The 27,505-nt window shown below is 32.9% G+C and overlaps 1 protein-coding gene across 1 annotated transcript in view; it reads left to right on the plus strand.

The window, feature by feature from the left end:
• LOC124536128 (transmembrane protein 64) overlaps positions 1 to 23,364 on the plus strand; it is a 29,772-nt gene extending 6,408 nt beyond the window's left edge. Inside the window, exons 2-3 of the mRNA XM_047112585.1 lie at positions 14,724 to 14,879; positions 22,406 to 23,364. Of these exons, the coding sequence (XP_046968541.1) occupies positions 14,724 to 14,879; positions 22,406 to 22,528 (279 nt within the window). The 3' untranslated portion in view covers positions 22,529 to 23,364. The remainder of the gene's footprint in view (positions 1 to 14,723; positions 14,880 to 22,405) is intronic.
• The last annotated feature ends 4,141 nt before the right edge of the window (positions 23,365 to 27,505 follow it).

The raw sequence follows: 27,505 nt of genomic DNA on the forward strand, positions 1-27,505 counted from the left end.
GAATCGCTAATTATTCTGACTGTAAAACTGTAAATTGAATGGTACCATAACGAAGCAATGTTTTCTATGGAAGATATTGTGGTGCGTATAGGCTAGCGAAGCGTTACGTGCTCTCTGAGGCATGCGAGTGTAACCATGCCAAACTCTTAGCCCCGGGCTCTCACTACTAGTACAAAAAACTATTCTTTATCGTCTCGACCCAGTCCTTGAACCAAGGACCTTGGAATCTATATATATTATATGCTAGCCAACTAGTTCAACGTTAATAAAATTATATTACTGCCAATTGCCATAAAAATGCCATGGTGGGTATTAAAAGTGACGTCTAATCGTCGCCATATTAAATTTCTGCCGCAATTATGACATTTTAACACTTAAGGATCCTAGATAACAAAGTCATGATTATGAAATGTGGAGTATAATAATCTCTTAATAGCTTGAAACATATCGCTTCAATCGCTGATAAGCGTCATTTGGGAGATTGCAGACCACTGATGTAATTTATTAAATACTATATGCGTTCCTAAAAACTTGATCCGATTTTTATGAGAATTTGGTGTCTTGTGTTCCGAGAACAAGAAATAAAACGTTCTTTAATATTTGTTTTATCTGTATACCCTTATTCTATCCATGAGAAACCGGCGTCCAGATCGGTATATTGTATATCTCAAAAGATTAAAAAATATACGAAAATACGTTCATTAAAAAACCAAGATAACCTGACATATAGTTTGGTTCTACGAAACATTAATACATAAGATACAGTATCTACCTACTTACGTAGGTAAGTACGTATAAAAACGTATTCCTTAAATAAATGTTTCCTTATAAACCAGATATTATAAATATTATGAATTCGATGTCAGAAAAAAAGACGCATAAGAGAAGTGGTACGATAAGAAAAATAATTAGTACTGAATACGAGGGTAAGATCGCTTGGCATAACCTCATTATATTATTATAATTCAATTGATATGTAACTTTCACATTATGCTTGATTCAATTTATGGTCGGAATGTTTAAGTTTTTTATACATAAACATATTAGTAATTTTCGTCGCATATTTCTAGACATTGTGGCTTAATTAGTTAGTAGAACTCTGACGAACTATAATAGCCAGTTAACCCACGAAAGGCTTAAATATTGACGTCACAAAATTTGCAACGGCTTTAATGTACTGTTTGTTATATTATATATTATTTACTGTATTATTGTACATTATTGTACTATTCATAAAAAGAGGGAAAGTGTGTAGTGAATTGAGATAAATTTTATTTATGAGTTTTATTAATATATATTTAAATAAAAGCATTAATGTAGGACGTGCTGTTAGATTTATTAGCTCAGTACTACGATTTATGTTGGCCAGTAATAAAAAATATAATAAGAAGTACTAATTGTATCACAATAGTTGTTTTATTTATGATTGCAAAAATAGAATGCTTAAAAAAACTTAACTTTTACCCGAACGAAGTCGACTTTGCCAGTTAACGCTAAAATATACACTGAAAGTTTAGTGAGCAATTACAGTGGAGCTATACTATACGAACAAATTCGAAACTCACCGCAAATCACGATCGTGAAATGTCAGATAGTGATATTATGCGGCATTGACTGTAATAATAAAATCATAACATTTAAAGGTAAACGCATAAAACACGGTAAGTCGCTTTTTAACATTTCACGAGTGAATTCTTACAGCACTGCTGTATTTGAGAGACTCGAGAAATATTTAATGCATAGACATGATTTTGTTAAAATCGTCGTAAGTGTGCCGTAAGTGTTACGTGTTTAGTGAAATTGTTTTCTCTCTTTCTGTCATATTTATTTACCTTTAAAAGAAGGAGACAACACTATTTTAACCCTTAAACAAGATTTATTCTGAAGTCCGATAAGTTTTAAAATCGCATATCGACTACATTATAATATGTTTGTTTATCTCGATGTGGCCTTTTATGTTTTTGTTATTATCAACCCTGATCTATTTTACAATACGCTTGTGTATTTTTAGCATGTTATAACGTGCAATAAAAACACGTTGCGTCTAAGCGATCTATTTATGGATTATCGATCTGTATTCGTGATGAGAGGAAAACTCTCGTTCTGAGAAAATGTCATCGTGTGAGTGTGACGCAGTTCGGTCTGCAGTACAGTACGTCTGTGATGAATTCTTAATTGCTATGGGTCATTGCGTCCATATTGTGCATATTTCAGAGATGATTTTAATCAACTACAAAGTTATCAAGTAATGTGTCTGTCTCGTTTGTTTTTCTTTTGCGGACGGTAGGTGTATTTTTATATTGTATTGTAGAACGATGTTTAATATATTTTTTTCATTTTTTTTAAATGTCACGATTTGTATTAATCAGAAAGTCTACAAAGACTGTTACTGTTGGTAAAATGTCATTAGATTATAAATGCCGGCAACGCACCTGCAAGCCCCAGTGTTGCAGATGTCCATGGGCGATGGTGCTTTCCATCAGGTGAGCCTCCTGCTCGTTTGTCCCCTATAACATAAAAAAAAGATTATAAATTTGACAAAAAATTCTAATGATACTGTTTTTTAATTTGGTTTTCTATTTATAATTCAATACTTTAATAGTTGATACATTAGTTTTTATTGTACATAACGAAAATTAAAGTTGCTTAATTCTATGTATTGTTCTGGAGTAAATAGTTAGTGTAAAATCATACAATGTACGTTGATAATTTTATCTTTCGACCCTGATTCATGATCGCTGAGAAAATCGTCAAATTGTTCCAAAGGCACTGCAATGCCATAAGGACGAATAATTGTCATACAAACTTGATTATTTTGTTTCGGAAAAGGAAAGACTTCAGTGCTTATTTTATATTTCATATCACTAGGTCGAAGTACTCTGTACAGAGTCGTTTGGGTAGATACCTCCCAGTCTTCACGTGTTCTACCAATAAATAGCAATTCTTTTTCAATAAAAAGTCATCGTCCAAAGAAAACAATAATTGAGTGTGGTTTGAACGATGACTGAGACAATTCAACTACGTTACGTTACGTTCCTCGCGCCTATAGTAATAGGCGCGAGGAACGTAACATCTTTGTCCCTACACTTCATGGTGTGGCGATGTATTTCTTTGAACGCCAATACCCATGGATAATGGACATTTGTCACATCGCCTATACTTATTATAGTTAGCTATGCGACCGAACTCTAAAATAAAAATTTTGTTTTCTTTTTTAACTTTTCTATCCACGAGAACCTTCTACAAAGTATAAGAACGCTTAATAAAAAATATGAATGGCATTGGTTAAGTCGTTCTCGAATTGTGGCGCGATAAAGGGAATTAGGTAGGTATCTATATAATTTTTATTTATGAGGCCGCATATCCCAAGTTCTTTATTCAAAATTCAATAAGAATTTTTTTTTTCCCGAAGCTGAGGTCAAAAAATCGAAAAATTCTCAAAAGCAACCTCTGTTTTTTTTGGAAACTGTTGACACTACCTTCATCGAATTAGCAGTTGGTACTGCTCCTGAATTCTTTGCTATCGTATCGTATATGCCGTCCCATCGGATTTTGAGAATGAGAATGGGAAAGAGCTTTTCACTCGTGCACTATAATAAAGTCACGCGCAGTTGGCTAATCTCTGTTTAGAAATCAGGAGAATATTATCATCCTCAACTTTGTAAATATTCATAATGTAATTGACTTTTGCAATTAATCATTAATCACATTTAGCCATACGCAAGTAGACGCATTACTCTAGATTACCGTCAGACGTTAGCCAAGAACAATGCTATCGTATTATCACATTTACGAGAGTGCGCAATCCGAGATTATTATTTTAGTTGGCATATATACAAATATATTAACCTCCCGTCGATCGATTCGTATTATTTTCTGTCGTATGAAACTTAACGCTTCCACAGTTCTGTAATAGTATTGTTTTAACATGTATGTATATCAACCTACATATAGTTGGTTTTTATAACAAATAACAACTTACATGGATAAGCCAGCTTACCGCTAGTCGCTTGAATTCGTGCAAAATTGCCCTTTAAGGTAAATTCCAAGTCGACGGAAAACTATAAGTAGGAAAGTTTAAATTATTTTGTATTTTCGTTTTCGTTCACTGAAAATTAAACTAATATTCTCTTTCTTTTTTAAATTAGAGATACTAAATTAGTGCTAAAATCTGCGTCTAACTAATAACCAATTCCGTCTTGTCACATTAGGTATATATTCGAATGAGAAAGACTATTAACCGAAATATTAATATTTATAACATTTTTTGTTAAAACTCTGTCTCTGTCTCTCTCCTTCTCTCTATGTCTCTCTGCCTCTTTACAATCATATTCATGAATATATATTGGAATGAGTACAGTAGAAGATCGTTTATCTTATTCTGTAGTGAAGACCTTAAATGATTTCCTAAGGATAGGTTGTCACAATTATGATTTGAAGTTTAATTTTCTTCTCTCCAGTGAGTAGTAGGCTAATTTTGTCGCCTGGATATAGTTCAGGTTTCCTCATATATTTGATCACTACAAAAGACGTTATATTTAACAGAAGCGGCGATGAAGGAAAAATATTTAGAGATGTTTATCGTGAAACATCCGTTATTGTCGTATAGAATATTTTAAGACCGGTGTCAGTTTACTAACAAAATGTTTGCTTAACATAAAGAATGTGTTTACATTCCGTCACTGTTTTAGATGCGAAAAATCTAAATGGTTTTCAGCCAAGGTTACACGATTTTATGCTGTATATTCATGTAAGATCTGAGAGGCAGCGGATGTGCGATACTATTTGTGTTCTACGTAAATCAATAAATGTACAAAATTAACACAAGAGTTATTTTTCTTTAACGTTTATCTAGAATTTTCTCTGTGAAAAACATGTTTCGTAACCTAAGTTATAGTTCTTGCAGGCATTCCATAAATAATTACGTTATTAATAAAGCTAAAGAGATTTTTTTTTATGAAGGCAATCATTACAGTTCCCAACAGCACGTTTTGGAAAAATCGCCTCTAGTTCTCTAATTTGCTTCAATATTCAATTTATTATTATTAGTTAATAGACTTCACAACCTCTATGAGCTACGGACAGTAACGTTTAATGTGTATCACGGCTGTATATGTACATTAATTTTATAAATGCGAAAGTAACTCCGTCTGTTTCCCAAAATAAGAATCTATTTAGATGAAATTAGGTGTGAAGACAGTTTGAATCCCAAGAAAGGACATCAGTTTATATTTTTAGGAGCTACGATGTAAAAGAGGGGGTTGAGAGATACTTATAGTACACAAATGTACTGTAGGTTAAGTATTATGAATTTCCCGCCTGTAAAGTAGTTCATCTAATAAAATTTTTTATGTTTCGATTAACTTTCCCATCTGTTCCTTTCTTTTATGTTCGTATTATATCTTAAATTTGTATTCTACATTTATGAAAACATCTACATAATCAATAAATAATAATTAAGTAATGTAAATTGATTACGGAATAAAATATTTATTACATTCACTACTAATACTCACTTGGCTCTTGATTGATTGATTGATTGATTGATTGTCACGCCAAGGAAGATTAATTTATCATAACGCTATTAATCGGTTTTAACGTTAAGGTTATGACGTGACGTTAACACGTTCCGTGTAATATATATAGTTCGACACAACTTAGACGAAGCATCGGCAAAGATCGTAAAACCGATCACATCCGAATTAAGTACGCTATCCCAAATTATCAATATTTATTTTGTATGTGAATATAATCTTGACACAAACGTAATATCATATGATAACTTGTAATATCATATGACCTATATATTCGTCAATTTGACACATCGATTTATATGCACTTGCTTTCTCGCGTTGAACTGACGCGAGAATCTATAGCGACGAATATCGTCGAATGGCGCGATAGGAAGCTATTTCTATTGGTTGTATAAATCGGCAGAAATCGGTTTTATTGATATGCCGATGCATCATCCAAGTTGTGTCGTACTATACGTTTTTCTCTGTGACATAATTATACAACGTTTTCAGGATATGTTATCTTGAAGCTTACGTTGTGCCACATCCTTTGCGTGTTTTTGGCAGCGTGCATTTAAACATTGCATATTTTATGTGGAACAGTCTAATGAGACTGCTGCATCAGTTTGCATTAGCTATATTACTAATAGGATTTACCTACATTATATTATTTCAAATAATATAATACCATTTTGTATAAGAGAAATACCACATAGGTAATAGGAAAATAACTCCAAGCAAAACCGCAAGAACAATCTAGACTTTTTTTCAAACTGCAATTAATTCTAGCTTTCCATGTTAGGTTTAATTAGCTAAAACCTAACAAATTAAATGTGCGATAATTTTAACTATTAGTAGGGTTGTCGTCAGACTCAGGTAGTGGATTTATCCATGATATACTTGAATTAAAATAGCAATCTATATAAGCTTTTTTATTGCCAGCTATAATGGCAAGTAAAGAAATGTCCGATACCGTTCGCAATATCACAATCTGAATGACGTAATACTTATAATATCTAGGGCTCCAACAACTTATCTAAGTAACTATTTGTTGGTCTAGATAGTGATATGACTAAGTCTAACAAATCTGTAGTGATCTAATTTTATATCGTACAAAAAATCAATTGAATTATAATGAGTTTTTTTAAGTGGTAACCCTAAATATATGTCACGTTATGATTTGCATGTTGAGTCCTTAATTGGACCCTTGCTGTATTCTATACGAGCAGTCAACGTGACTTTGTTCACGTATATTAAACACGCAGTTATCCTTTCAGTACCCGTCGAAAGTAAACTTTTTCCTGCCTCAATATGTAATTTACCGTTACGATGGATTTTATAACATTTTCCTTCTGTTCTCTGATTATTATTGTTACTCAGGTTTCACTTAGGTTGTTTATCAAGAAATGCGACGTTATGCTGCGAATGATTCGAGTCATGCCTTCTTCTCCAATACACGGTACTCTTGTCTTGTCTTGTCTTGTATATAATTAGGCTAATTGATACTCAATAATTAACTAATACTTAGATGGAAATTCCTCAGATCTTAGTTGAAGCGTCTAATGTTTATTCTGCAGTTGCTACGATAGAATCGAAATAATTCCAATATATATGAACTTTATGTTATATGGATCCTTTGTAGCTTTGGTGTACAAATTTCACAGAATCATGACGTATTTTATTAATTGTACGTTATCCTTGAATTGTTTACGTGTTTTCTATGTTATTGCTTTAGGTATTTTAAATTTCTTTTGCTAATTGTGGACGTTAAATGTAAATTACCTCGCGTGTTTCGTATGGGTGCGATTATCTTAATTACTTCTAGACTTAAGTGGTAATTTTACCCTGCCTTGTTGATAAGCTATATAGAAATAAAATATTAGTAATATTAAAACACTTTAACTACCTAGAGTGGTGCAATGGCACTATAAGGCTACATTCACACAGCGGTTCGGTTTGATTTTGTTTTGCCATAACGTTTTTTTTTCGGTGAAGTCATATGTAGTTGCATAAAATATGATACACTCATCATCATTCTAGATCCAGAAAATACCGCTCCGACAAAATATACGATGCTCTCTTTTACAGCTTTTAAAAACGGTTCTCTAAATACGGCGTGAACACAAACTCCAATTTGACGGATCCGTTGAAAATGTCCCTGTAAAAAGGTACATGCACTGGGAATTGGCACTGAGGAATAGTGAAGTTTTCCCAGAGTACCAATGACCAGCGCCACTCGGTATAAAGTGCTCCTCGTTTGCCATCATGTTATGAATAATTGAAATGTCCAATATAAAACAATAAGACCGTATTAAGTTACATGTGTCTTAATAGTAAGCCATTATACTTAACCCTTGGCAAATTGTAATTAAATAGTACGAGTACATTACACGAGAACGCCATGGGACTGTCTTCGTATAAGTGCACGTTATCCATAGCAACTAATCGTAATTGCTCCACACGTGTTGCAGTCGGAATTATGTCTCGGTCAAAATTACTCTTGATGTCAAGCCGTCAAACTTACCGATGCTTTGGAGTAATGTCATTGATTTGATTGGTTTAGATTAGTATTCCGGCACCGGCTAGTCCCATATACCCCTCAACTTCCATCCAAGCGGGGGAAACACAACGTGTTTTTCCAGCGAGTTAATAAAAAATAGTCCGACCTTTACAGGACCGTAGGACATGCAATCAGGTGGCACGCTAATGGTTATAAAACCAATCTAACCTTTCCCTTTAAAAAATTCTTTAATTTAAGGACAAAAATAGTTTTGATTGGGATGATGTTCATATCAAAGTCAAAATAATTGTACAATGTAAACGCTTGCTTATTGACTGTCAAAAATGATCGGTTCAGAAACATATAACCCCAAATATGAAACAAACTGTCGTAAGAACTCGTCGCCATATGTATTAGTAAATCATCCAGTGTGTGAAAAGCAGTGCGTTTCTAGAGGATTAAATTCGTATCTCACTATATGATGGCAACTGACATAAGGTGATACGATATGGCGATACGTGTATTCTAACAATTTAATTATTCTTATCGACAATGTCGCTTATCACATTCTGATATTTCACACTCGAGTTCTGTGATGAATTTCAAGTTTATCCTTAAAGAATAACTTTACTGGTCGCTGACGTTACTAGTTTAGCAGTAATAATACAAATTCTTTATTCCTGTTCCAACAATACATTTATTATTGGTATAAAAAGTTATTTCGGAATTTGGTAAATTGGTACTATACACTCATTTGCTATACCTTACTAATAATGTACAATATAATAATTATAGAATTACATGAATGCTTACAAAATTGTCGTAAAGCATAGTTTGTTATCGGCAGGGTGGATATAGGAACGAATTTTCGCGGTTTTACTCGGCCTTTCAAATTATATTATTGGGTGTTTTTGACGAGAAAATCTGAGGTATTTTCCGTCTGATCATTGTTGGGTCTCTGTGGGAGTGAGAGAATAGATTGTCCATTATCTTGTATGCTATGACAACTTCTATGTTTCGTGTATATCTTATATTAATCTTTGATATTGAACGACGTGACAAAATTCGGACCAAATGTTATTATCGATGTACGACATAAATATTGATAAGTTGAATGATGTTATGAAATAAACTCCGTTATCGTGCTGGAACCCACTTCTCTTACTTTAATTATAAACCTAAAGTATAACACTATAAGTTTTAATCGTTGAATTATATTGTATAAAAATATAGTTAATTATGACTCAAATCACGGTCACGCCATTTCAACACGTCAACGAGAATGTTGAAACAAATTATAAAATAATTTTGTTGAATCACTCGCTGAACTCGACGCTGTATCCTCTTCACCTTTAAAATCTCCAGAAGTCAAGGTCCTTAACGTCTCGAAGAATCCAGACAGCAAAGTTGCAGTTTCTCGTCCGAAACGAATTGTTAAAAAGTAGTGATTATAATTTTCAGTTGTACATAGTATCTGCTTACTACTACCATTGGTTTGTTTACTTTAATTTACCTTCCTAATCACTTACTTTCTTTATTGATTGGTGTAGTTATATGTGAGTGTAGTTTAAAATTTGTTACTATTATGTCAATTGTCAGATATCAAATACAGATTGTGCCGACAACTTCTTAATGACAGCTGTCACGATCTGGACTCTAGTGTTTTGTCAATTGTAAATACGTTTGTTTGACTGTTTCTTTATTTTTAAATAATTTATTTATTTTATTTCTTTTTTTTTTCTCTTTTTGTATTACTTGTTTTTTGTTCTGTAATACATAAATTTACTTTTAATTTTTTTTTTTTTTAATTGATAGTGAAATGACTGTAATAATATCTGTTCTGTTTTGTGTTAATATATTGTATTCCAGCTACAAATTTTCCATTGTGAAATTAATTTTGTGTTACTTCTCACTACCAGTTTGTTTTGTGACTTATTCTATTGATAGTTTTTTTTTTTTTAATGTTATTTTTAGTTTATTACGTTATAATTTTTGTTTTGTGTAGCCATTAGTACTTGAATGTAAACACACCGTTTCGATCCTTTTTTTATGTTATGTCAGTGGTAAGCAGATTATGTATATTATGTATATAATTATGATTTAAAATTATTATTCTTTAGTTTTTAGGTTTTTTAGTTATTACTAATTAGTTTAATCAATTTCTTAATCTTTCAACAGCTGGCGGGTAAGATGGAACTATTATATATTCGCAACTTGTATATTTATATATTGTTTTTATTATATATATTTATATACTTATTTTATTTTAAGTTATTATACTCTTATTTATTTATTTATTATTATTTAATATATATGTATAATGATTGATAATAGCCATGTTCAAGACGACAATGATATTTATCTTTCTCTCTCTTCTAATTTAACCAGTAGCGACGACAGCTTTCAAAGTATTCCTTCGCTCAATGAATCCCTATTAAATCTTTTTACAGACGTACCTAAAAACTTTAACATTGTTCATATTAACGCTCAGAGTATTCCTGCTCACTATCCTGACCTTCTCACATCGTTTGATAACAAAAACCTCCATGCTATACTTGTTTCTGAATCATGGCTTAAGCCATGTTTGTCTTCTGAGTCATATTCTTTACCGGGTTTCCATTTAATTCGAAATGACCGTGTCAATAGAGCTGGTGGAGGTGTTGCCATGTACCTGCGATCCTACATTCCTTTTAAAATTATCAGCATGTCAGCACCTCAGACTAGTCCTTCCGCGGAACATCTTTTTATTGAGTTAACCTTTTCCCATTGTAAACTTCTACTATGTGTTTTTTATAATCCTTGCCTATCAATCGACTACTTCTCCTCATTAGAATACCTTCTTGAAAAATTTACTCCTCAATATAACCACACTATATTGATGGGTGACTTTAATACTTGTCTGATCAAGAATGACTATAGATCCGTGAGACTCAATTCCTTAATATCTTCATCTAACTTGCACATTCTTCCTCTCTCTGCCACACATTCCTTTCCGAATTCTAATCCCTCACTCCTTGACTTAATTATTGTGTCTTCCACGGACCATGTTGAAAAACATGGTCAGTGCAATGCTACAGCATTCTCTTATCATGATTTACTTTACCTGTCCTATAAAATTAAACCACCTAAAGCCAAGTCAAGAATCCTTCTGCTGCGTAACTTTGGTGGTATGGATATCAGTCGCTTGCATGAAGATGCATCTAAAATCGATTGGTCAGTAGTACTGGCTGCGGATACAGTTGACGAACGGGTTGCAATTTTAAATTCCTTACTGACACAACTGTATGACACTCATGCTCCCATTCGTCCTGTGCGCCTAAAACATCGGCCTGCTCCCTGGCTTACTGATGAAATCAAAGTACTACAACATCGTAAGAACATAGCCAAAGCAAAATATAAAATGAACCCTACAAACAAAAACCGCGAGAAATATAGAAATATTCGGAATCGCTGCAACATGCAATGTAGAGATCAACAACGACGCCATATTCATCAGTCCTTAACCGACAATGATCCTTCTAAGGTGTGGAAATTTCTTGAAACACTTGGAATTGGGAAAGCACGTCAAGAACTAAATTTAAATAATCTGGATATAAACCAACTTAACCAGCATTTCTCGTCTTCTGATACCATAGATGGTACGATAAAAACTGGCACCATTAGAAATATTTCAGCGTCTTCTACTCCCAATATTCCTTCTTTCTCTTTTAGTCAGTTTACTGTATGTGATGTTAAGAAGAACATTTTAGACATCAACTCTGATGCCGTGGGTTCAGATTGCATTAGCCGTAAAATGATTCTTCCTATTATTGATATTGTAGCTCCTATCCTTACATCTATCTACAACTTGTCGATAGAATCCTGTACATTTCCTACGATCTGGAAAGATGCTCAAATAATCCCTGTACCTAAAAAATCCAACCCGAATAGTTACTCCGAATTTCGTCCCATATCGATTCTTCCTTTCTTATCCAAAGTATTTGAGCGTCTTATATATCAGCAAATGACTCCCTTTCTGTCCAAAAATAACCTTATGAATCCTTTCCAATCCGGTTTTCGCCGTGGTCACAGTACGGCTACTGCCCTCGTTCAAATAACGGACGACATCAGACTTGGTATGGACAAGCAACTGATTACAGTGCTGGCACTGCTGGATTTCAGTAATGCATTTTGCACTGTAGACTTTGATATTTTACTAGCTATACTACGTTCTCTTAACATATCTCCTAAGGTGACTGACTGGTTTCATTGTTACTTGCGAGGGCGTCGGCAGCGCGTATATACTAATGGTCGTAACTCAGACTGGTGTATGCTAAGCGCTGGTGTCCCGCAAGGTGGCGTGTTGTCTCCTCTATTATTTTCTATATTCATTTCCTCTATCACTAATCACATTTCTTCTCTCTACCACTTGTACGCAGATGATCTCCAAATATATTCACAGACACAATTCAGCGGGCTCTCGGACACCATTGATTTAATAAACAAAGATTTGATGCACATAAGTCAATGGAGTAAATCTTATGGTCTGAGAGTTAATCCCACAAAAACAAAGGTGATTATCATTGGTAGCCCGAGACTTATTTCACGGATTGACTGGAAACAATTACCACCTGTCCTTTTTGATGGCGTCTGCATACCAATCTGTGAAACAGCAAAAAATCTCGGCGTTATCTTTGATAGGCACCTTTCTTGGGCACCTCAAATAAATGAGGTTAGTAAAAAATTGTTTTCATCCTTTGGCTCACTGAGAAGATTGAAAAACTTTTTACCCATTCCAACTAAAGTTACGCTTGCACAATCTCTCCTTCTACCGATTCTTGACTATGCCGACACTTGTTATACAAACTTAAGTGAGGAGCAATTAAATAAACTTGAGCGATTACAAAACCTATGTATACGGTTCATATTTGGTTTACGCAAATATGATCATGTTTCCGAATTTCGCCAAAAACTCAAGTGGCTCCCTATTCGCCTTCGCAGGAATACTCACATTTTATCTCTTCTTTATTCTATTCTTTTTAATCCAGCGACACCCTTCTATCTTAAAGAGCGTTTCACTCTCCTTCGGGAGACTCACAAGCGTGCTCTTCGCTCGAATGAAAATTTAATTCTCTCAATTCCTTCTCATTCTTCTTCTTACTATTCTAAGTCCTTCACTGTAGAAGCTTCTCGACTTTGGAATACATTACCCTTAGCTGTAAGGCGCGCACAGTCATTAGCCGTTTTTAAAAGTATGGTTAAGGACTTTTACTTATCGCATTAGTTATTCTAAGCAGTCGTTGTTGTTGTTGTTAATTTCTTGTTTAGTTAATATCTCCTATTTTATTATATATATTTTATGTATTTATTTATCTATGTATGTATGTATTTAATATAGTATATATTTATATTATATATATTTATTGTTATTTGTGTATTGTATACTATTCTATTAAGAATTTATACTATATATATATGTAAAAAGTTATTGTACCCTTCCCATTAATATCAATATCATGATCCTTTACCCAAAGGTTGCCTGGAAGAGATCGCTGCTTAGCGATAAGGCCGCCTGTTGCACCTCATGCAACTTTTATGTAACTAAAATGTTATTTTTTAGTTGTAAGATTGGGTGCAATAAAGAATAAATAAATAAATAAATAAATAAAATAAAGTGGACAAAGTAATATATACATAATATTATAAGTGTGAAAGTAACTGTCTGTTTGCCTGTCTGTCTGTCGCTCTTTAACGACCAAACCAATAAAGCGATTTTGATGAAATTTGATATGAAGCTTATTTTTGTAACTAGTAGAAAATTACAATAGAAAAATCATCTACTGACCCATAATTTACTGGCGTGATAGAAACTCCCGAACTACCTTCATAAGAAGAGAAGTGGGTTTGGTCCGTGATTAAGAGATAAGTTTTTACTATACTTTATTTAACGGATATGATTGTGTAAAGAAAAGGCGCCCGGCCAAATGTTACATGGAAATTTGTAATTTAAGTAATACTGTGGACTAAAATAAATAGCAATTAGGTTTGCATTCCAGAAAGTGTTCAAAATCCTTCTGTTATCAAATTTAAAAAATGCGTTTGTGTGCTAAAAGTTATTGTAGCGAGTATATGATTGATAGCACACCTTGGAATGAAATCGTCACCTGGCAATTTATTTTGGTGCGTAATATTAGTAAATAATCGAATTGAAAAAATACCCGCTATTTTCCTTTCGCCGGTTCTTCACAGGGATTTTCTTTCCCGAACCGGTGGTAGTGTTTAATTAGACAATCATAAAGTATTGCTTCTGTATTGAATAATATTAATAGAATTTGAGTTTGAGTTTTGCCGTCACGGCATTGACGTCAAACTCACAGTGCACTATCAGAAACCAAACTTCGACGACCTCCGTGGTCGAGTAGTGTGAACACCGGTTTTCATGGGTACGCCACTCTGAGGTCCCGGGTTCGATTCCCGGCCGAGTCGATGTAGATTACCATTAGTTTTCTATGTTGTCTTGGGTCTGGGTGTTTGTGGTACCGTCGTTACTTCTGATTTCCATAACACAAGTGCTTTAGCTACTTACATTGGGATCAGAGTAATGTATGTGATGTTGTCTCATATTTATTTATTTATTTATTTATTTATAAATTTCTCTATCTTCTACAAAATCTATAATATGGTATAAATAAGTTTTCATAATTGATGCTATTTCGAATTTTCTCCAACAGGTAAGTGATGTTCGAGGTTGTGGTTATCATTTGGCAACTCTGCTGGGGCTCCTGCCAGCTCAGGTGATCAACGTGTATCTCGGTTCAACGCTGCGGTCGATGCACGACGTTCTGCACGAATCGCACTTGACCGGATATATTGTATTTGCATTCCAGGTAAGTTTATTATCTCCTCAACATGTACTTGGTCTGCGTTATTTCTTTGTTCTTTTATTAGATTATATTAATGTAAATATCTGAGCTATGTTTACATATTGAAAAATAATTTATTGTTTAAAATGTGCGAGAGATATGATATGCAGACTTTTTGGAAATTTCCGCTTTTCTAAAATAGAATCTGTTTTATGTTCTTTTGAATTTCGAAGAGGTTATTTATATTGTTACTTATACTACTATTGGTACATATATAACCTTCATAGATGTTGACATGTGTCAATGTCTAGAAAGAAAAGACATTAAGTGACCTTTGTTCTAGATCCTTTTCCTTACGCTTGCGTGACACTTTTGTTTCATTTTGGATATGAAATAATACCTTTATAATGTGTATGTAAGAAAATAGTCCATTGAATTATTTATACTGTTTAAACAAAGGAGGTTCTTGTTCGACAACTTTTCATACATTCGACTTTAGAATTGATAGTTTTTTTTGTAGTAAGAAGGCAAAGTCTCAACTATAAATACTTGTTTGAAACTGGTATTAACCGACGCGTGATCCTTGCAGGTATAAACGTCACGATTCTTGATTTTTTATGATTTCATTTGCTTTTGTATTAGTCGATTTATTAAACATAAAAACATAAAGTAACTCTTGTAGTGGTTGAGGCAAATAATCTATTACTCTGGGTACTCTAGGTTTAAATGAAAATTAAGAATCTTATGATAATAATTGATTATGTTACGGGACGCTTTCCCAGTATTCCTAAAAATCCAATTTTGGAAATTTTCTAACAGACCAACATAAAAAGCAAGCAAGTTTGTATCGATATATTTATTTAGAAAAGATTCGTAATCTGAAGAGAATTTAGGGGCTAATATTACAGACTTATGTGAACGCAGGCATTTGACACCTTTTGGCCTTTTCTATAACCCTGACCACAACGAAACAAATTTTCATGATTGTGTTAGTTTTAGTTAGTTGAACACACTTTCGCATATATTATATTACTTATGGTTATATCCCAACTAACAAAATACATACTTCATGGCCACGCAAACAAAATTGCAGGCAGCCTGGCTCACAAAGATACCATACATGTAGCAAAGAGGGCTCGATTTATTACAGGATGTCAATTGACAACGCAATTTAGATCGGTGTCGTTAGTATTAAAGCATTCGGACCAACCTGCTCCCTCTTCTCTTCCTTGCGTAAAACTAAGCAGGAGTTCCTGAGTTCGAATTCTGAGTGAGGCTAATTAAAAAAGTCAATTAACTTATGCATCGATTATTCACGCAATTTACCAATGTGTTATAAGTGATTAAAGAAAATTAACAAAGAACTTTGTCATTTACAGTCATCATTACATAGTATAAAACAAAGTCGCTTACCGCTGTCTGTCCATATGTATGCTTAGATCTTTAAAGTTGTGCATCGGATTTTGATGCGGTTTTTTTAAGTAGGTCGAGTTATTCGAGAGGATGGTTTTGGTAATAATACACGGACCATATAGTAAAAAAACGCTGATAATTTTAGATGTATCTAATCTGATGTCACAAATCAACAAACTCTGTAGTATATTTAGTATCAGTATTGAACCCGTGCGAAGCCGGGAAAATCGCTAGTATCAGTATTATTCATAGTCGCTAGTATTATTTTCATTCATCTCGTTTATACCAGTATAGATCTACTCACTTACGTCTCCTCCACGTTAAACTATCCGCGCTTTAATGCAATAAACTGAACAAACAAGATAATTTGTATTTTTTTGCCGATACTCACGCATTCTAATACACACCGATTATGATTTTATACGAGAACTTTCTTCGCGAAATAATAGATCTGTACGTTATTTTTTCTTATGGCACCTTTATCGATATGCCATAGCATAACAACAAAAACAACAACAGCCTGTAAATTCCCACTGCTGCGCTAAAGGCCTCCTTTCCTTTTGAAAAGAAGGTTTGGAACATATTCCACCACGTTGTTCCAATGCGTGTTGGTGGAATACACATTTGACAGAATTTCTGTGAAATTTGTCACATGTAGGTTTCCTCACGATGTTTTCCTGCACCGTTGAGCACGAGATGTATTAATAAAGACAAATTAAGCACATGAATCAGCGGTGCTTGCCTGGGTTTGAACCCGCAATCATCGGTTAAGATGCACGCGTTCTAACCACTGGGCCATCTCGACTAAATAGCATAATAGCAGAGCAAAATGGTACAGCAAAAGTATTCAGAAGTAGTAAGAAGAAACTCGAAACGCAAAACTCTCGCGTGAAATGTCAAAATGTGATATGCGACATTGAATATAATAATAACATATAGAATACAATACAAGATGGCGTATCGACATAGTAAGATACGAAATGAATACCTAAAGATTCGCATTGCAGTATCTTTTTCTCTTATGTTTGTAAGCCCAGTTATTTTAGTCAAGGAACTATGAAACATTCAAAATATCAACAATGATAATGGTCGAGTCAAAAAATTGTGCAAAGCCAACTAAATATATAAGTAATCTCGTATAGACCAATGTACATTTGTTTTTGTATAATTTGTTTGTAATATGATAGTGACCATTCGAACGAAAAGTAGTTGCGGTAACAGATTACCAATTAATTAACTCCATCATTAAATGATTTATATAATAGTTTCGTGTTTTTTTTTGGAATGGATATTTTGTATTCATTGGATTTAAAATTCGAATTTCCTGAACTTATCTGTCAAACTTATGTTATAAATCATGTGTGTGTCTGTTTGTTGAGAGCGTGTGTTATGTTTACTTCTGTTTGTTTGCATGTGGGTGTATCATGTTTGTTATATAAATATAATGTGTTTATTAGTGTGTTAGAGTATCATCCAACACGAACAGAACGTGACGTGTCTCTGAACTCAAGATATATTTGTACGTCCTTTTCGAAGTAAGAAAGAGTATGATATTTTAAATATCCAATCGATTTAAAGAGTTACCAGGTTTATATAAAAATCGTAATATATCGACGACTATTCGTTTTCTCTTTAATCCATCGTGAGTATTGTGATAATGAGATTGTTTGTCGTATTTCTGAATACACGTGTATTTGCAATTGTAATAGAATATTCATCAAAGCATTACAATCGTCTATAGAAGTACCGTAATAATAGGAATAAAAATAAATACAGTGATCCTGTGGAAATTGTCTGACCGGTTATTCTTTTAGACCGGTTTATCTAAGGTATTTTTCTTCGATGGTGTTTCACAATTATCGCTCAGGTCTTATTCAAAAGCTCCCTTGTAATATTAAATTAAATCTTAAGCTACAAAATAAGAAAGTAGTATCGAGAAGAACCGACGAGAATCTCAGTAGTTACTAATTTCCACCATATTAATTATATGTCAGTTAAATACTATAACCTTTCCTCCTAACATCTATACAATGACGTCATGGTTTCCTTCAAAAATATCTATATTATTGTGGACATATAAAATATTGTTGTAAAGAACAACTGTTAGTGTTATGCACTTCATTAAAAACATTCCGAATGCAGTAAATAAACCGGACAACAATTTTTGGTACGATTACTTTTTTTATACTTTCCGGGAAGGTCTATGACTCCACTACACTTGATGGTAAGTGGAAGTGGAGTCCAAAGGCGAAGACGATCAGTACAGTCAGTAACAATGTGCTGCACTAGTCGCCCTCGCCATTCAGGCCCACAAGATGCCTCTCCTCACCTCGTTTTAAGGCAGGTTATAAGAGGAAGGGAAGAGGTGTGTTGGTCGTCAATGGTTATAGCATTACTCCAAAACAAAGTCCTGTACTATGAAACTAAGCAGGAATTGTAGTAATCGAGTTGTATCCACATCGAAATTTGTCCTCTTTTAACCGTGTCTTGTCTTGGATTCCATTGTATGCTCAAATGTGGATGCAATTTCTATTCACTGTCAATCTGATGTGTAGGCAAACTGACACGACCAAAGAGAGTTCCAGCGTAGGAACACTGTTTATGTGCCTTCCAAGAAACTTGGAATGTATTAGTATTGTTTGTCAACTTTCAAACTTCCAACTGCTATTGAGAAATTCAGCCGGTAGGGCTGCTGTTGACAAATTCCTTTCAGAGAAATCCAACAAATTTATCGATCCGCCTTCAAAAAGGTGGAGACTTTAATTTCGGTTAGATTTTTTTTAATTTGGTATTCAAATCTTCTTTAGAATTTTTGTTCCGTTTGGGAGGTACCCTTTTAAATTTGTTATCGGTTCTTTTTTTTAAATTATATATTGTGGTATTAACTGTGCCTGCAAAGTCTGATATAAGACTTCAGTCAAAGGGGAAGTCAATATAATCGTGATGTAAACACATGCTTTATCGATATAAATATACTAGAGCATACTTCATGCCACTTGATATATTTTTTGCATAATTACCGTCTATTTTGTCGATCGAGCAACATAATACAATGGTCGCTCGTTAGCTCGCCGGAGTCGAAGTGTCACTTCATATCGAGTGCTCGAGACATTGACACCATTTTCGTTTTATTGTCCGACGTGATATTTTTATAAACAGCCAGCTTATGGTCTAAATAAATACTGGCTGATATTTTGCAGTGATTTCATTGGTTACTCGATTTTTATTATTATTATTTTTTTAATTTGACAAGTGACTTATGTGTCTTAAACTTACAGTTCCAGTATCGGCTATGAACAAGATTTATTGTTCAATTCTTCAATGATTAACATTTTCATTACGTGTTCGTTAAAGGGACTTCCCCTTTTTAGCATTGTTATTCAATAATAACGTGATAAAATAAACGAATTCATCAGTATGATAGTGATTTTATGACATAATTTGGACTAAGTAACAAAAGTCTTGTCCGAAATGAACTTTCCAGAGACATTTTAGTCGTAAAACGCAGTTATGTTGTCTATTACGTACGTTTGTTCTTTATTGAAATAGACGATGGTGTAACTTTATTGAGCCATTCAATACTTAATATTATTTATACAATAGAAGGTAGCAAGTAACTGATAAAGTCATTCGTGATAATAACTCTCGCTTTCACCATTATGTGAAAATTATTGTATATATCAACGTTTCTCAATGTACAGGTTCGCAAACCTCACGTTTCACATTTAATTCTCAGGTATTTTAATCAGATCAATAATGGAAGTAAAAGTTGACAATAGCAAGTATCTTATTATTTAAATGAAATCATTAAAATTACATAAATCATTTTTATATTTTACTTGGTGATAGGGCTTTGTGCAAGCCCGTCTGGGAAGGTACCACCCACTCATCAGTTATTCTACCGCCAAATAACAGTACTCAGTATTGTTGTGTTCCGGTTTGAAGGGTGAGTGAACCAGTGTAACTACGGGCACAAAGGACATAACATCTTAGTTCCCAAGGTTGGTGGCACATTGACGATGTAAGGAATAGTTAATATTTCTTACAGCGTCATTGTCTATGGGTGATGGTGACCACTTACCATCAGGTGGCCCATATGCACGTCTGCCAAACTGAACCATAAAATATATATATATTCATTCCAAGAAATAAAACCCAGTCATCGTAATAAATCACTGATTAATTATAACGTATTGATTAGTTTTGATATACGTTTGCATTTTGTTTTTATAAGCTGTGATAGCCCAGTGGTTAGAACGCGTGCATCTTAGCTAATGATTGCGGGTTCAAACCCAGGCAAGCAATATATATATGTGCTTAATTTGTGTTTATAATACATCTCGTGCTCGACGGTGAAGGAAAACATCGTGAGGAAACCTGCATGTGTCTAATTTCATCGAAATTCTACCACATGTGCATTCTACCAACCCGCATTGGAACATCGTGGTGGAATATGTTCCAAACCCTCTCCTTAATGGAAGAGGAGGCCTTATCTCAGCAGTGGGAAATGTACAGGCTGTTACTTTACATTACTACTTTTGTTTTTATAAAACGTGTCGTGGGGGGGATACCATATAGGAGCTGTTATATGATCTATGAAGTTTGAGAAACGTTGCACTATATACTGGAAACTTGATAGTAAATGAAAACTAGTCAAACCTGTAGTGAGATAAGAATTAGCGTTTGTAAACACCTTAGTCATGTCGTTATGTGGCGTTTGTTTTATAGCGAAGTTTTCAACTCGCGATAATACCATATACGATGATAAAGAAAAGTCATTCGGTTTATAGTATAATTACTGTATCAAATTAGTTTCTTGCCGGTTCTTCTCGGTAGAAATTACGTTTGTTATATGACGTTTCAAAAGTGCGTCTAAAAGCCTACTTGATTAAGGTATATTTTGATTTTGATTTATTTGTTTTTTAAACGATATTATAATCGAAGATTATCAATTCGCTTTTATTGATGTTATTTAGTTTCTACCTCATAACAGTGGTGTTTATATATTATATTATTTGAGATTTTCTATTTTTGTTTGGGAGGGTACTCCTTTAAAAATATGTATTACACATATAGTGATATGATGTTGTTTTTTTTTCTGTAATTACAAGTCATCGGAATAAGTAGTGCTAATTGACCTCTAAAGTTAAATTGACTGAGAGTATATATAGAGTTGTTAGCACTCAAGACGAATGCGAGGTTGTAACAGCTCTGTGTTATGTCCGTTAATTAACTTTTGGTTAATTAAGTAGAAATACAAATGATTCTCGATAGTAAGGATACAAAACCTCCTTACACTTTTATAGATGGCTAGGCGACCATGTTGAACTGAAATTGCTTGGTGCATATGTGTATTCCTTACGATATCAGCTCTTGCTTTACAGCCGCTGAAGGTCAATTGAACTACCAATTGGAAGAAGGGAATAAACGCCACTTTTCGACATATTCGCTTTTATACACTCTTACATTCATTAAACGTCTCTACGTTTGTGTGTGTGTGTGTATGTATAATATTTAGCTCTCTAAACATTTAAGGCAGGTCTGTCGGTGAATAAATCAGGATTGATATTTTCTTAATAATCTATAAGTTTATAAGTTGAAAGCAAAAAGTTATGAAGGATTTTTTGTTATCTCCGTTCCTATTTTTTTGATTTATTCCCTTCTTCCAATTGGTGGTTCAATTGTAATTAAAACTTAACCGCAATTATCAACCGTGCAGTGGTGTATTTAAAGTTTAAGTTCGAGTGAATCTGGTTGGTCGGCTTATAACCTTGTTTCAGCCGATACACAATAATTGTTCTAGAATGATCTAGTGTGAAGATCAGCAATAAATTGTGTTAATCTAATCAGAACCGATTTTGTAATTACGCTTCAATTTGTCCTCCTCGTAACGTCAATCGCCCTCCGCTATCAGTCATTAGTTTCAAGATAAACCGCTGTATTTATATTCATGTCTGCCATTTGAAAATAAATATTTTTACTGACTGACGAATGACAATATTTATTATTTATACTTCTATATGTAATATATGCTCAGCAATAATACTTTATGATATTATATTTTAACTTTACGTATGAATTGATTTGTCCTATTTTACAGTTACAATATCAGCTAAGGCACGCTTCAAATGTTTCAGATTCTTATCGGCATAACGCTAATGGTGTGGGTGGTGCAGAAGGCACGCAAAGAGTTGACGATCGCCATAATGGCGGCCGAGTTGGGGCGCGATACGCTGTCGACGAGTAGCTCTTCCAGCTAGCCCACCGCCCGCACCTCCGACGTCGACAGCGGCAGCGACAGCTAGGGGCGGGCCGCCGGGTGTTGCACCCACCAGTGTGAGACATACGTCTGACACGTGAGGACTATACTTATACGTCGTTTCGACTGATTTACTAAAATCTCAAGTAACCGTTGCTTTCGCTTCAGTCGTTGCCGTTGACGTCGCTCTGGTGATGCATAAATAAGGTACTGTTTTTAAGTTCGACAGTGACAACCTTTACCGTAATGTAAGACGTAATCGTAAGGGATAAGGTTCACAATTCCGTAGCGATGGGTCGGGCGAAATGTCGAATCTTAGCTAAAATAGCTAGTCACATCAGACTTGAATAACAGTGGCAGCGAATAAGCACGAACGTGCTCCAATGTGTGACCTAATTATAAATGAATAAGGTCCACAATCCTGTGATATTAACGTTACGTTCGTAGAGGATATAGTTGGGAATAGATATTGTGAAGATTTTATTTTGTAAGTAGAACTTTTTGAAGTCTCTCAGAACGATACGCACGCAATAATAAGATTACATTTTTCCTCGATAGAATATTTTCTTGACCTGTTATTATAGTCCTATGGGCAGAGGCAGAGGTGTTGAAACACCTTTATTAATTGCGAATCTGTAACGAAATGGAAAATGTATATAAAAATGCGTCAAGTGCTTATCATTCTGACAGAATTATATTTATTCAATATAAATTGTATTACAATTTACAAGTTTATTTTCGCTGATAACGTGCTCTGATGCGGAAATCTCAATTTACATTTAACGAAGATATTTAAATACATGTAATATATACTTTCTCTTTGTCTAATCCTGCCAAATCTTTGTTCTTGTGTTTTTATGTTAAAAATAAAAACATAAAGTTATTCCTTTTCGTCGTTATTTTTAAATCGATTATAGTAATTAACGTTAAGATTTTTGACAACAAAGAATATTTTATTTAAAAAAAACTGATTTTCAAAAATGGAACTCAATAAAGCATATGAAAATAAATATATGAGTAAAGGTCGTTTCATTGTGTTTCTGACTTGTACGGTTTCATGGATTTTATTAAGTACATTCGAAATTCGAATGCTGTCTCGTCACGCATACATTTCGGTTAAAACGTAAATCCGTTTTATCGGAATGAAAATCTTTCGTGCGGTATAAATTTTGAGCATTACGCTGCGACCTTTGAGATCTTGATATTATGCTTTATTACACAGCACGAAAGGAAAATTACAAACGGAAATTATTCAGGGAACCGCTTTTTTTTTACAAATATATTAACAGTAATACGTTCTTTGATATTTAATGGTAATACGATTTTTTTTTAATAAAAATTTTAGTAAATGTTATGTGTTGGTAATCCGTGATTGAACAGCAATCGATGAGGTCCTGTGAAATTACACTTTCGACTTTAAATAAACATGCGTCGCAACGTTCCAAGGTTAATATTTTGTTTGACTTTATCCATTGGAATCAGTCCAAAATATTTCTTTGTTGTCGTTTTAATGGAAACAATCATAAAAACACATTGTTATTGCTCTATAAAATTAAAAAAAAAAAACGTGTTTGCTTTGACATGCTGCTGTCTAATTCACTGCATTTAAAAAAAAAACTTTGATATTCCTTATGAATGTTTTTGGAATCGATTCTATTTTTAAATGAACTCGTTAAATATTCAGTTCTTTATCTGAAGTGGTGATGATCAATCAAACGATAAAACGATATTTGGCGTTTTGTTAAGCACGTGGAGTTTCGTATTTATTTTAATTTATCGTTCACGTTATCAGCTCGACGAAGATAATCGCTAGATAAACTTACAATAGCTGGAAGGTCAGATGACGCCGTACTTTAAGTGTGTTAATTGACGTTTTAACATTAGCACGCCGATATTGTGTCTTGTTAATCGTTGTAAGCCAATAACAATAAATAACTTTAGCAAAGAAAATGTTTACATTTTTAATAATTTAAATATTATCCGTGAACACCGATGATATTGTATACAGACACGTTATGCACTTTAAAATGTTCTATAAAAAGTATTTATTTCATTTGCAACTTATTTCAAAGTAGAAATTTTAAAACATTGTTTTTTTCTTATTCATTATTAGAAGGCAAAGGAGCAAACCATTCCACTTAATATGTAGTAATGCCACCAAAAAGTTTACATAGTCCTAAATCAGCAGCAACCATTGAATCTAAGATGTCGCTCTTGCTTATAATTACACTGACTCACTCAACGTAGAATACGATATTGATGTGGATTACACGTTGATACTATTATATATCATATTTGGGCTTTTACTTCGATCACGTCTTTTTACAGTTCCGTAACTTAATCGGTAAATACTGACCATTTTATATTCCGTCTGCCAAATTATTATTTTTTAATACCATAACGTTTCTGAAGGTATAATATCATTGGTGTTAATTATATGTAAGCGATACAATATATTTATTCTATTAAGTAATGGCTTATTCTGGTGTTCCATTTTACTTTCTTCCGTCTCTTATCGTTAGTATTTGTAAATAACGTACTATTAAACTCGCCCTCTTCAATCCTTATGTAACATTCGCGCTGTTCCCTAACTGTCGGTTCTAGTCCTTAAATAACTAATATGTTTTTCTATCAATTTCCATTGATAATGTCATTAAGAGATCATTTGAAATGGCTCAACATAGTGATTTCACATAATACTGCATTACTTTCGTGTATTTTAAACGCCTTTAATGTAAATCAATTGTTATTACAACTAATATTAATGTAGTACCTCAAAGCTAGATAGAATATCTTGTTGTCTGTCATTATATATAATGCTAAAGTAATATGTGTATTGATGTAATAAAAAAAATAAATAATATTTTTCAAAAATTTATCCACAAATAATATTAATTTTCGGGAAATGTATGTAGTTACAAAATAGTATTAATATTGTTGCCAAATTATAAAATCGATCGTGGTCACAAGAGCTGACACTAAAAAGACTGTAAAGAAAAGATCCGTGTGTAGTTCTTTTTATTTATAATTTACAGAAACAATACAGATAATAAATGAAAATATAGAACAGATTATCCGAGAGTATTTAAAATTGGGACCATTCTCTTTTAAGAGAAATAATTATTTTGCGCATTATTTAATCGTACGTACCGGCCACTTAATTAAGGAAATTGACTTGACATTCATTGTTAATAGATAATTGTTTTATTATATTCAATATTTTCGCTAGATTAAAATTATAAAGCTAAGCTCTTCCGACCACGATTGCACTATGAAAGTAATACCTTGTGTATAATTGATAAAATATATAAATTAAGAATTATGAATAATATAAATTGTTCAGTAAATATTCCCATGATATATAAGATCTAAGGAGTTTTTATTAATTTATTTTTGCATTTATTTATAATGAAAGGTTTACAGTAAAAACTCTGTAGTAAAAATATATTGTTTCATTATATTAGAAATTGTCTTTTAAAAACAAAACTCAATTAAAATGAGGTTTTACTAAGCAGTCTCAATAGAATACATCTTTTTTTTAATAAAAATAAAACCTTATTTATGTATATTATTTTGTTAACCTTCCTTCCTTCTAGATCTTATATAATAAAGGGATTTTATAATAAATATGTAGGAGAAAAATATGGTTTACAATGTTTTTTTTATTGTTATAATTTATTTTAAAAATTATTTATGTATACTTCATTTATTTTGTAAAGGTTTAACCTCATTAACCCAATAACTGAGCTGTAGCTCATCCAAGTTCAAAGTTATTTTTATTGGTAAAGAGTTATTAAGGAAACAGGTTTTATTAAAAAGGTGTGTAACAACGAATTTGTTAATTTAATACAATGAAACCCGTCATAGTTTTTAAATCAGAGTGCAATAATTTGTGAGATGTTAAACTTCGAAAAAAGAAAAATAATCCTCTTATTAATAAAAAATATATATTTTTTTATGTAATTTGATCTTCCTTTAGACATCTTGAAGACTGATTTTGTATAACATTTAAAAATTAAATTAATATTCTTTCGTTATTTTCTACTTTACCAAGATTCATAAAATATTAAATCACCTATAGTTTTATGAGTAATTGCTACCTATATTGTTTTCTTTTTTTGTCAGGATGTATTTTACTTGTGCCATTACAGTTCCATGAGAAGTAAAAAAAAATAGTGTAATATTTAAAAAATAAATTGACATCAGTGCCAAATTATATATTATGTATGATATGATTTGGCAATTCCTTTCAATAATGTACATAAATGCATGGACTTCCCAACCAATGTAAAGAGGTTATTTGATCCTTATAAAACCCTTTGGAAGCAACAACAGTCAACTGAGTGTCATATCACAACTTTTTTTTAATATAACCCTGTTAATTTTTTAAAATAGTTGATTTATAGCAGCCATTACAAATAGGTTGGGAATTCCTGTTAGTAATTCGTACCACATGCAAAATAAAAATGAAATTATGTATAAATTACACTATAATTATGAAAGCAGCTATAAATTTCTTAACATATGTAAATCAATAATATTCAATTATTTTTGATTTTTAGTCACTTTATATTAAACAGCCTACAATTAAGTGGGCGTTTTGCATGTAAAGTTCAATTCAATAAAAAATTTTCAATACTTTTTTTTTAATTGAAAATCATCGAAAATTTTGTTCTTCGATTGATAATTATCGCTTGTTGATATTTTACATGTAATAAGAATGAAATATAGATACAGTATTTCTTTAAGATTTTTGTGTGTTGTATAAATTTTATTGAAAAGAACTTTGATTATCTTTGTGACTGCAAATATGTATTTGCACTGCATTGCAACGAGTGACGCCTTATGAAGACTCGTTCATTTGAGGTTCATCATATTTTTGTTTTAGATTAAGAAAATGTATTATAATACCATATTTATTTGTATTTGTTAAATTAATTAATAAAAATGTTATAATGTATAATCGTCAATATCGATT

This window comes from Vanessa cardui, chromosome 16 (genome assembly GCF_905220365.1).
Source record: "Vanessa cardui chromosome 16, ilVanCard2.1, whole genome shotgun sequence".
Lineage (NCBI taxonomy): Eukaryota > Metazoa > Arthropoda > Insecta > Lepidoptera > Nymphalidae > Vanessa > Vanessa cardui.